The sequence below is a fragment of the Giraffa tippelskirchi genome, chromosome X (assembly GCF_054371585.1).
Source record: "Giraffa tippelskirchi isolate mGirTip1 chromosome X, T2T-mGirTip1v1.2.pri, whole genome shotgun sequence".
NCBI lineage: Eukaryota > Metazoa > Chordata > Mammalia > Artiodactyla > Giraffidae > Giraffa > Giraffa tippelskirchi.
This window is the reverse complement of record NC_137289.1, coordinates 150,033,625-150,045,998: the sequence shown is the minus strand read 5'-3', so window position 1 is coordinate 150,045,998 and position 12,374 is coordinate 150,033,625. Positions and strand designations below refer to the sequence as shown.

The 12,374-nt window shown below is 46.8% G+C and overlaps 1 protein-coding gene across 3 annotated transcripts in view; it reads right to left on the bottom strand.

Annotated features, from left to right (window-relative positions):
* Positions 1-12,374, bottom strand: part of LOC145536931 (pseudouridine-5'-phosphatase-like) — a 292,667-nt gene that overhangs the window by 75,648 nt on the left and 204,645 nt on the right. For 2 of the 3 annotated variants that reach the window (XM_081567238.1, XM_081567236.1), the window contains exon 5: positions 7,794-7,900. In XM_081567238.1, coding sequence (XP_081423364.1) covers positions 7,794-7,900 — 107 coding nt within the window. Of the gene's footprint in view, positions 1-6,248; positions 7,623-7,793; positions 7,901-12,374 lie in introns of those variants that run through there. The other variant, XM_081567237.1, reaches the window with a different exon arrangement.

Here is a 12,374-nt window from a genome sequence, read left to right as displayed (position 1 = left end):
TAAGATGGTTGCGGCGGTCGTTAAAATTCTCCATCCTGTCTCTCTATCCACAGCGGAAGGGGGGAGGGAATGCACCCTGCCTCCTTCACAGGCTCTGCTCAGAACCAGTGGAGGAGAGAAGCTACGTGTGGGGAAAGCATGTTGCGATCGCAGAGCAGGGCCCACATGTGAGGTGTGTTCACAACTACGTTCACTGCTTTGAAAGTCTCCCCCCTGGAGGTGCCCCAGTGGAAATGTCCTCATTCGCTTAGAGCGGACGCTCCCATAAGCCTGACCCACGTTGTCTTATTTGCTCTAAATTCTTCAGAGGCCGGCTCTTGTCACGTGCATATTGTGGGGACTGTTTGAACACGCTCGTTAAAGAGCTGGGCATCGATGCACCTTGGTTAGATTTTGTAAAGAGCGGATTTCTGGCTTTTATTTCCATTTCTCAAAAAAAAAGAAAAAAAAAAGCCATAGGTAAGGACATGAGTTATCCTTCTGTGACGGGACCTGGAGCCACTGCAGAAGTGTGCAAGTCGTGGGTTCTTGTGGTATATTCCCATTCGAATACAGCTTTACTCTCTTGTTGGCTTATACGATGGACAAGCACAAATAAGAAAATGTAGGGAGAAAAGCAGTTGAGTGCTAAGCCCTACAGACCTCGGGAGCCTAACATGGGGTTATGTGAACTCTAGAGAGGTGAGTCAAGCCCTCCTCTTTTGATGTAAAGTGAAAGTGAAGTCGCTCAGTCGTGTCCAACTCTTTGAGACCCTGTGGACTGTAGCCCACCAGGCTCCTCTGTCCATGGGGTTCTCCAGGCAAGAATACTGCAGTGGGTTGCCATTTCCTTCTCCAGGGGATCTTTTGATGGTGTTTCACAAAATGGAGAAACATGGATGGTGCTGGGTCTGAGGTAAAATGGAAAAACATGCCGGGGAGTTCCCTGGGGGCCCGGTGTCTCAGACTGTGTGCTCCCAAAGCAGAGGACTGGCTTCTACCCCTGGTCAGGGAACTAGCTCTCACACGCCACAGGAGCCCACAGGCCACCGTTAAGAGTTTGCACGCCGCACCTAAGGCCCAGCTCAGCCAGATAAACACTCAAAGAAGTGAATAAATGCATTTTTTTAAATGTAGGAATACCCTAAAGGTAAACATCCTTACCAGTTTGCGAAATCAAAAACCCTGATCAAGTTCCTGGCACAATGAACATTAAGAGATATCCCAGCTATGAAGAGGAACTCCCGGTTCTGTTGCAAATTTCTCTGATATCAAAAATAGGAGTAACTCCGCCCTCTCTTTTTGTCGCCTAACTCCCAGAGTTAAGAGGAAGGGCTGATATTGGTGGTCAACCCGCATGTTTTTCACGTCCACTGATTTTCTGCCCCGACACACTGTTTCCACCGTATTCGTCTTGAGGGTGTGTGTGTGCTAAGTCGCTTCAGTTGCAACCAACTCTTTTCGACTCTACGGACCATAGTTAGCCAGGCTCCTCTGTCCATGGGATCCTCCAGGCAAGAGTACTGGAGTGGGTTGCCATTTCCTTCTCCAGGGAATCTTCCCGACCCAGGGATAGAACCCACGTCTACTGGTTTGGCGGGTGGGTTCTTTACTACTAGCAACATCTGGGAAGCCCTCAAATCATTTGTAGAAAAAGGCAATAAAGAAACGTCAAAAGATACAGTAACGTGCTGGGTAAGAAACTTGATATGCATGTTTCCTTTCTAAACCTTCAGTGCTAGCAGGTTCACCACTTAGTGGAAACTCTCACACCAAAGCTGAGCTAACAGTGTCCATTTTCAGCAGTGGCTGTAAAAAGCCTTGGCCTTCTTTCTCAACAGGAATCTTTCTAGACCTTGAGGGGTACAGTGAGTAATACCCAGCTTTAGCTTTTAGAGATACCCGTCCCCTCCCAACCACAAATAACACTTCTCCCGATAAAGATGCATTCTGAAGAGTCTGTCCTGAAGCAGAGAGGAGATGAGAAGCTTTCTGCGTGTTGTAATGAGCCCCGATGAGACAGCAGGAGGCCGTGAGGAACAGACAGAGCTGTTTTTGGAGCAGAGTGAGCCTCTGTCTGTTCGTTTGCTCCTCTTTCTCCCTGAAATACCAGCTCTCTCCAAAGCGCCCAAGCTGGGACTTGCTAGGGGTGGGGGCAGTCCTGAGTATGCACCTTGCTCAGTAGTGTCTGATTTTGCGACCCTATGGGCTGTAGCAAGGCAGGCTCCTCTGTCCATGGGATTCTCCAGGCAAGGATACTGGAGTGGGTAGCTATTTCCTCACCCAGGGGATCTTCCCGACCCAGGGATCCAACCCGAGTCTCCTGCATTGCAGGGAGATTCTTTCCTGTCTGAGCCACCGGGGAAGCCTGGATAAGACTGCAGATGCCCTTTACCTGCAGTAGGACAGACACGTGCCTCTCAAGGAGGCTGGAGATGAGTCACCAGGAGGAAGATGGATGCAGGGCCACCTGCGACCTGTCCAGCGCTCACGGCTCATCTTACCGCGTGGATTTGAGGACACAACCCCTGGCCCCTGTTCCCCCGTGCATCTCCATCAGCCTGGAAGGACCAGGGGACTCCTGGGGATGTGGGGTGGCATTAGCCATGAGGAGCTGTGATGAACGACGCAGAGGAACAGAATCGATCGTTGGCATCTTACCTCCCTCGGCTCAGGATGCTTTTTTTTTTTAATTTATTTTTTTTATTGAAGGATAATTGCTTGACAGAGTTTTGTTGTTATCTGTCAAACGTTACCATGAATCAGCCATCAGTTCAGTTCAGTCGCTCAGTCGTGTCCAACTCTTTGCGACCCCGTGGACTGCAGCACGCCAGGCCCCCTGTTCTTCACCATCTCCCAGAGTTTACCCAAACTCATGTCCATTGAGTCGGTGATGCCATCCAACCATCTCATCCTTCTCCTCCCGCCGTCAATCTTTCTCAGCATCAGGGTCTTTTCCAATGAGTCAGTTCTTGGAATCAGCCATAGGTACACATATGTCCCCTCCCTCTTGAACCTCCCTCCCATCTCTCTCCCCATCCCACCCTTCTGGGTTGATACAGAGCCCCTGTTTGAGTTTCCTGAGCCAAACAGCAAATTCCTGTTGGCTGGGGTGGAGGAAGGGGAACGTTCTTGCACTGTTGGTGGGAATGTAAATTGAAACAGCCACTATGCAAGACGGTATGGTGATTCCTTAAAAAAGTAGGAATAAAACCACCATATGACCCAGCCATCCCACTCCTAGGCATAGACCTTCAGGACACTTTCGAAGTGACAAAGGGAACCCTTCCTTTGGTTTCACACCCGGAGGGGCAGAGGGAGAGAAATAGCACTAATAATAATAATAAAGCCAATTTGCAAAAAGTTGCAAAGCTTTGTGAAGGAGCTGACAAATGCAGGGTTACTGGAAAGAGTGGTGTCAGTTTACAAGCAGGGAGAGCACGCGGGCTGCAGTCTTGAGGTCACATTCCTCTACTTGGTACTTGCTGGAGCCTGGGTACCAAGTTATCGGTTGTGGTGCAGGATGCTGGGGCGCGGGCGGGGAGACGGATTAGCTCTCGGCATGCCGACCTGCAAACCCTGCTGCAGGAGGAGGAGGAGCCAGGAGCTCAGAAGGGCTACTGGGGTCCTAAACACCAGGATGATGTCCATGGGATTCTCCAGGCAAGAACACTGGAGTGGGTTACTATTCCTTCCTCCAGGGGACGTTCGCCAACCAGGATCGAATGTGCTGTACAAACCCATAAAATTGAATCAGGTCTGCCTCACCTAGGACAAAACTGAGGCTTTCCCGAGTGTTAGAGACGTGCCCGTGATTCCTGGGAACGTGGGTTTAGCGGAAGTTCCTGGTCTGTGCCTGGCAGGGAATTTCAGATGCCTGAGTCCCTTCCCCTTTTCCTCTGCAGGAAACACGTCCTGCCTGGAACATTACAACCCCATCCCTGGGCACCACGCACATCTGGAAACACACAAAGACTTCTGAGGACACATGCTAACGGCCTCTGCCCCAGGAATGGCCTCTGCCTGGTGCCCCATCTCGCAAAACACAAGAGCCAGTCTAGGAGACAGCAAACAGCAGCCTGGTCATCTCTGAAAGCATCGTATGAGAGAGCCGTAACTAATAAAAGCTCTCGGTGTTACTGTGACGGACCAGGACTCTATGGGACCTTCCCAGGATAGATGTCCCCCACCAACCCCCACCACGTCCTCCTCCTGCCTCTCATCTCCAGAAAAACATCAGTTAAAGAAATTTAATCAGAGAAGTGGGAAGATGCAGAAGCAAGGGAAAACACTCAAAAACGACCAAATAATAATATTGTAATAATAATACTAATTGTAATAATTGTAACAATAATAATAATATTGTACTCGCAAAGTCAAGGACCTTAATTTCCTCCTCAAGGGCTATAGAGGGCTCCCCAGGTGGCTCAGTGGTCAAGAGGCCACCTGCCATTGCAGGAGACCCGGGGTCGATCCCTGGGTAGCGAAGATCCCCTGGAGAGGAAATGGCAACGCACTCCAGTATTCTTGCCTGGAGAATCCCATGGACAGAGGAGCCTGGCGGGCTACAGTCCACGGGGTCACAAGGGTCAGACACGACTGCACAAACACACACCAACAAGAACATTTAATCCCCCTCTCATGGATACAAAGCTACAGCCATTCCTCCTTCCACCAATTTGAACATTTTATCAGAGAGCAATTCATTATTGCTGTTGAGAGCTGATTCAACCAGTGAATCAAGAGGGTTTTCCCTCTTTACAGCCACTATTAGCCAATTTTAGAGGCAGGCTTCTCTCTATATTCACCTGCTTAAATTAGTAACTCAAACGATGTTGCATTACCCGTGGTTTTATTTTGCCTTTAACGTTCCTTCACTCAGCAAATGGGTAAGAAAATTCATTAGCTAATTTCCTTACTACCCAGGGACGCATTTCCAAGCGAGTTTCCATTTTTGCATTTGAACCTGCCTCTTCCAACTATATTTCCTTTCTTAATGTTTTTCATTTTCATAGAAATCATTGGGATTCCATGGTGGCTCAGACAGTAAAGACTCTGCCTACAATGCGGGAGACCTGGGTTCGATCCCTGGATCAGGAAGATTCGCCGGAGAAGGAAATGGGCAGCCCACTCCAGTATTCTTGCCTGGAGAATCCCACGGACAGAGGAGCCTGGCGGGCTACAGTCCATGGGGTTGCAAACTGTCAGGCACGACTGAGCGACTAACACACACTAATGCCTTATCTCCCAGGATGGAGTTCTCATCTTACACACATCTTGTAGGTTGGATATGTGTTCCTATGGAACTGTAATCATTAGGTAACTTGATTGTCCAAAGCAAAAAATCTTATTTTCATGGACTTCCCTGGTGGTCCAGTGGTTAAGAATCCGCCTGCCGATGCAGGAGACACAGGTTCGAGCCCTCATCCGGGAAGAGCCCACATGTAGCAGGGCAAATAAGCCCTGCTCCACAGCTGCTGAAGCCCATGGTCTCCAGAGCCCATGCTCCCCAACAAGAGCACCCACGGCATCGTGAACCCCATGCTCCACAACTAGAGAGGAGTCCCTGCTTGCTGCTGCTAGGGCAAAGCCTGAGCAGGAATGGAGACCCAGTATAGCCAAGTAAATAAATAAATACAATTTTTCTTATTTAATTTTCATTATTTAATGTTACAAACCTGTGTTTTAAGTTAGTGTTAGTCGCTCAGTCGTGTCCGACTCTTTGCGACCCCATGAACCATAGCCCACCAGGCCCCTCTGTCCATGGGGATTCTCCAGGCAAGAATTTTGGAGTGGGTTGTCATGCCCTTCTCCAGGGGATCTTCCCGGCCCAGGGATCGAACCCAGGTCTCCTGCATTGCAGGCGGATTCTTCAAGCACCTGAGCCACCAGGGAAGCTGCGTGTTAAGTTAGCTTCCCCTCAGTTTATCGACCTGGGACAAGAAATGATCAATGTGTCAAATGCTTTCGTCTTTATATGTTTCCATCACTCAATCCACACCTCCCAACAAGTAAAACACCACAGTCACTTTGTCAGGAGGGCAACACAATGACATATAGCACAATGACATATAGGCATTAACTTATTAACAGCCTGAGTCCCGTGTCAAGAATGTGACATCTGACACCCGTGATTTAAAAGTGGACACGTAATTTCCAAATGCATGGGTTTTTTTAAATATAAAGTATCTTTGATAATAATCTCTCATTTTGATATTAAGTTCTCGTTTTGATATTAATTTCTCATTTACATGCTCTCTTCTCTGCCATCGCACTCTGTACTTTTTCAGTCCTTTAACTTTATTGAGACTTTCAATGACAAGGTAAGAGCTCTCTTGGTAAAAGTCACATTGCCCTTGAAAATATGTGGGTTATTTTTTCAGATTTCTTGTGATACTGATTTCTAACATAATCCCACAGTGATCCGAGAACAGATACTCTTATGATTTCAATACTGTCAGATCATGAAATTTTTGTGCATTGTTTTATGTCCCTGTGTATGTTCCAATGTCTCCTAGTTTACAGTCTATGGGAACTTGAATGGAATTTGTATCCTGCTGTTGTGTGAAAATTGCATAAATCTTCATTATGTTAAATTGGTTTGTGGTGCTTTCCAGGTCTATTATATCCTTCTACTTTTCTATATGTGCATTCTATTAATTTTTGAGGATTTGATATTGAAAAGTAAAAGTGAAGAGTGAAAGTCGCTCATTCGTGTCCGACTCTTTGCAACCCCATGCATTATACAGTCCATGGAATTCTCCAGGCCAGAATACTGGAGTGGGTAGCCTTTCCCTTCTCCAGGGGAATCTTCCCAACCCAGGGATTGAACCGAGGTCTCCCGCATTGCAGGTGGATTCTTTACCAGCTGAACCACAAGGGAGGTCCATGATATTGAAACTCCAACTAAAAATCGTAGTTTAGCCATTTAAAAAAATAATTATACTATATAGTGGAACTATATACAACTCTGTTTGGTATTTTCCAAGTCTCCTGTAAATGTGTTATGATAATTTCATAATTTAAAAAATAAAGAGAAAATACAGAATTGACAAACATTGAAGAATATGGTATCTGTATCAGCGACAGTATATGAAGCTGTCATGGCTTCCTGGAGTGAAATTCCCAGCAGCTGCTCAAAGGGAAACAGAGAGAGGAGGAAAAAACCAAAGAAAGGAAGCAAAAGGAAAGAAAAGACCCAGACACAGCGTGCATGGATCGTTTCTCTTACTGTGTCCAGACCTTGATCCCTTTTCTCTGCAATATCGCCCGCCTTCCCGGGGAGACCTGCTCTCAAAAGATGTGGCTCAGATTTTCTATATGTTAAGCATTCTTTGCCACCGCGAGTCTCTGCACACAGCGCCTTCTGAGAAGGACAGGAGTGTGCCCTGCACTCTTGTGGACACCGAAATTAAGGCGCCCGATCCACTAAAAATCGGATGTCCCTCACCTGCCCACCTGTGTCACCATCACTGCCGATGTTTTTTTTTTCTTCTGGAGCCTGCTTTCAATTACATCCCGGGACTCGTTCCTCATCATGTTAGAAAAAACACTCCATCACCACTTCCCACATCTTCTTAAGTCCAGAGAAACCTGTTGTATTCCTTTCAAAACAGATGCTTTTCTCCATTTCCTCCTCTGTCCTGCGATGCAAGAATTTCCAACATAACTATTTCCATCCCATCCCTCTCTTTCTCTCTCCCTTCTCTTCCTCTCTCTCTTTCTCTCTCTCTCTCCCCCCCTCTCATGGATTTACTCTGCAAGATGATGACAATGGTCGGCCAGCAAGTCACTGGTCCATTTTCACAGTTTACCTGGTTTTGATGACTTTCTTGCAGGAGACAGAGCTCAGAAATGATCTGATGGCTGCTCCAGTATCCGTGCAGGAATCCGCCCATGTGTCGCAAGAGTCCTGAACAGCCTAGAAGGAAATGCAAGGTGAGTTATGACAAGACACCACATACAGCTCCTCGCGGTGGCCTCAGACGAGCGTGTGCCCTTTTGATCTTGGGCCGGGTTCTACACAGAAGCTGAAGCATCTCTGTGTCTCCTAGCAAACCCACTGCAGGCAGTCTATACTTACGTAGAGAGCTGGGCAAGTAAGTGCTGTACACCTCCTGGTTGGAGAGAAGGTCCTCATGCCATAGTCTCTTACTGTCATACTGGGTTTTGCTTTTTGTGCTGTGCAATGTTATTTTCTAAGATGCTGTAGCATTTGCACTGAATCCAATCCAAAGGATGCAACTGAAGTGGAGCAGAAAGTGTCACCCTAAATGTGACTTAGGGGGCTCAGGACGTGTAACCCCAAGATGTGACTGTAGGGGTTCAGGATGTGTCACCCCAAAGATATGACTTAGGGGGCTCTGGACGTGTCACCCTAAATGTGACTTAGGGGGCTCAGGACGTGTAACCCCAAGATGTGACTGTAGGGGCTCAGGACGTGTCACCCCAAAGATATGACTTAGGGGGCTCTGGACGTGTCACCCCAAATGTGACTTAGGGGGCTCAGGATGTGTCACCCCAAATGTGACTAAGGGGGCTCAGGACATGCCACCCCAAACGTGACTGTAGAGGTTCAGGACATGTCACCCCAAAGATGTGACTTAGGGGGCTTAGAACATGTCACCTCAAATGTGACTTAGGGGGGTCTGGACATGTCACCTTAAATGTGACTTAGGGGCCTCAGGACGTGTCACCCCAAAGATATGACTGCATGGCTTCAGGACATATTACCCCAGAGATGTGACTCAGGGATTCAGGACATATCACCCCAAATGTGACTCAGGTATTCACAACCCCAAAGGTGTGACTGTAGGGGTTCAGAATATGTCACCCCAAAATACACACTTTGGTGTTGTGATGATTTTGAGCTGTAGGCATGTGGGAATCAGCAAGCACAGGGTGAGGCTCCCTCTAACCCCCTTTTCCCTCCTAAAGACACACTCTCCCAGAGAGACCCAGAGGTCACCTGTCCCCCCACTGGGGTTGTCGTCAGCCAGGCAGGCTTGACGCCCATCACAGGAGAGGCGCCTAGTGCTCGAGTCACCTACCTCTGCAGCATAGAGAGGAGACATGGAGACCCTGAGGTGTGATCCTCATTACACCCAGAGACGTTTCATCACAAACAGGCCCCCTTCTCATCCACCCTCCTAAGGCCTGGTCATCTCTCCTGAAAACCATTTCTTCTCCCCAAAGAGGGCCACGTCCCACCGTGACTGCCCCAGCAGCTGCCTCGGGTACCCCCCTATGTAGACATGAGGCAGGCAGGCAAGGAACTTCTGTGCGTCTCTCTATTATCACAAGCATCTCTGAAGAGAACTCAGAACGTGCAGGGTGAAAGTCATTTTTCCTCTGCTACACAATCCTTCATGCAACTGCAGGTAAGTATTTTTCCCTGAAACTCTTTTACGCAATTTTTCTAGTGTTTATAGCATAATTACCAGAGACCAAGGTTTGGAACATCACTTATTTGCTAAGAATGGAATAGTGCAGTCATTAATGACTTTCTTCTCAAGACAAATTGTCTTTGATACTTGAACTTATTATATACGTATGGGTAAACTGTTTGTTCTTATATTAATCATTGGACTCAAGCAGATTATCTTTGTGGCTATTATCAAAAGCTTGGGAAAAGTTACATTTATAAATCTTGAAGGAGACTCATGCCTGTTACTCTTTGACCACTAGGGTTTTGTTCCTAAAGCTTGTGCTAATGAAAAAAAAAAAAAAATACTAGTTTACACGTAGTTTTTTTTTTTTTTAACATTTGTTTACAAAATGTGACTTTATAGGAAAATAATCAAACCTTCATTCAATAAGTACTCAATGCCTGATGAAACTTTTTGCAGGGCAGGAATAGAGATGCAGCCACAGAGAACAGACTCATGGACAGAGAGGGGGAAGGAGAGGGTGGGATGAATTAAGAAAGTAGCATTGACATATATACACGACCTTGTGTAAAATAGACAGCTAGTGGGAAGATGCTATATAACACAGGGACCTCAGCTTGGTGCTCTGTGATGACCTGGAGGGGAGGGATGAGGTGTGAATCAAGAGGGAGGGGATATATGTATACGTATGGCTGATTCACGCTGCTGTACAGCAGATACAAACGGAACACGGTAAAGCAACTGCCATCCAAATCTTTTAACTCATTCATTCATTTTAAAAATCTTTTGGAAAATCAAATAATAAATATTGAATGAGCACCCAACACGTGTTCTAAGTGCTGGGGGAGAGACAACAGCAAATCCAAGTCAACGTCCTCCTGTCTGTGCGGGTGCCAGTTTTGTAGACCATAAGGAGGAGCCCTGAAGGGAAGTCCAGTATCAAATGTGACAATTTTTATATCACTAGACAGGTCCGAGGGCTGGAAATTGATGACAGTTTAGGTTCAGAGAGCATGCGCATGCATGTGTATTGATGAGCAGTCTGTATCAGCAGGTGCCTTTATTATGACTGATACTTTGGACTACGGTTAATTCTTGTCGTTCAGTCACTCAGTCGTATCTGACTCTCTGTGACCCCATGGACTGTAGCCCACCCGGCTCCTCTGTCCATGGGATTTCCCAGGCAAGAATGCTGGAGTGGGTTGCTATTTTCTTCTCCAGGGGATCTTCCTGACCCAGGGATCGAACCCACGTCTCCTGCATCTCCTGCCTTGGCAGATGAGTTGTTTACCATCGAGCCACCAGGGAAGCCCTGAAAGTACTGCTTAAGAGCAATCAAATCACGGCTGGAGAAGAATGAATAAGAAGAAAGATCCAAAGTTTCCTGGGCAATATGGTAAAACACCCCAAAGTGCTTCCTCTGTCTTACTGTTTTTAATTTTTCTACTCAGTTACTTTTTCCACCAATTCATTATCTCAAGGATCCTACCTAGGGCATACAGAATTGAGTAAAGAATTCGCTTTAAAACATGTGTTTTGTAGTTTATATCTGACGGAATCACTAGAACATTTGATTCTTTCTAGATTATATACTAATATGTGTATATTTGTAATCTAAGACCAAATAACACACACACACACACACACACACACACACACACACAGATTAAAAAGCACGAGAAGTCATATCACTCAATCATTCCAAAGTTATTCCCCTCATCCGAGTTCTGTGGAACCAAGCAGAGATCTGGTAAACGGGTGAGATGTGCCCATAAGAAGGACATTTCCTGCAGATTGATGCAAATATTCACTGTGCAGCCCTGTTGGGTATACAGCAGATGGTATATTCTCTGGTGCCCTGCATGCAAACAATTGGAACTCTGCTGGTTTCAGGAAATAATTTTCAACACAAATGAGGAATTCACTACAGAGGAAGAAAACAGTAAGCTGTTAAATTCTTTAAAGGGTTATGCTAAAATAAAAGGCAGATGATAAATGAAGAGACCGCTGTTAGAGTCACCCTAAAGTTACTGGAGTGCCCACCTTTTTAATCATGGTCATCGTACATACTAAATTGCACATATTGGCAATGGGATCAAATTACAAAAGGAATTTAGCTGACCATATGCAGTGGAAATTTAGATGGAAAATCATCTTTTTTCCAATGAGTCTCACTGGAAAAGACCCTAATGCTGGGAAAGATTGAGGGCAGGAGGAGAAGAGGACGACAGAGGATGAGATGGCTGGATGGCATCACCAACTTGATGGACATGGGTTTGGGTGGACTCAGGGAGTTAGTGATGGACAGGGAGGCCTGGCGCGCTGCGGTTCATGGGGTCGCAAAGAGTCGGACACAGCATAGCGACTGAACAACAACATCTTTGGCTGCAGAGGGAGAACTCAAAGTATCAGTTATTCAAACAGCTCTAAGCAGCCCCCAAGCATCCCTGCATGCTGCTAGTCACAACCTTATATAGACCTTCCCTACTCTGTATCAGAGGGGGCTTGCATAACCAGTAGAGAACTACTCTTTATATGAGGATGGTGCACGACTCCCCAGGTCAGGTCATACACTGCATTATGGCTTCTGTCTTGGTTCTCCCATGCTGAATATCCCCAGCGGCCATCATGGAAGGGCACGCAAGCAGCCCCGTGGAGATGGCTGAATGGCAAGGTTCTGAGATCTTCTTCTAGCAGACAGATCGGAACCGCCACCCCCCAGCCCAACAGCCACACAGGTGAGCCATCTTGCAAGCTGACCATCCAGCCCAGTCAGGCCATGATATGAGTGCAGTCCTAGCTGACGTCATGAGATACCCTGACCTGGAAATACCCAGCTCAGCCTCCTGAAGGTCACCAAGCCACCGAGACTGAGAAAATGAAGGCATGCTATCACAAGCCCTTGCACTTTGTGTTGCTGTGTTACACCTCAGCAGATAGCTGAGTGATATAAACACCAACACCTTCTTCTACACTAGAAACAAGATGAAAATGCTGAGACTAAAA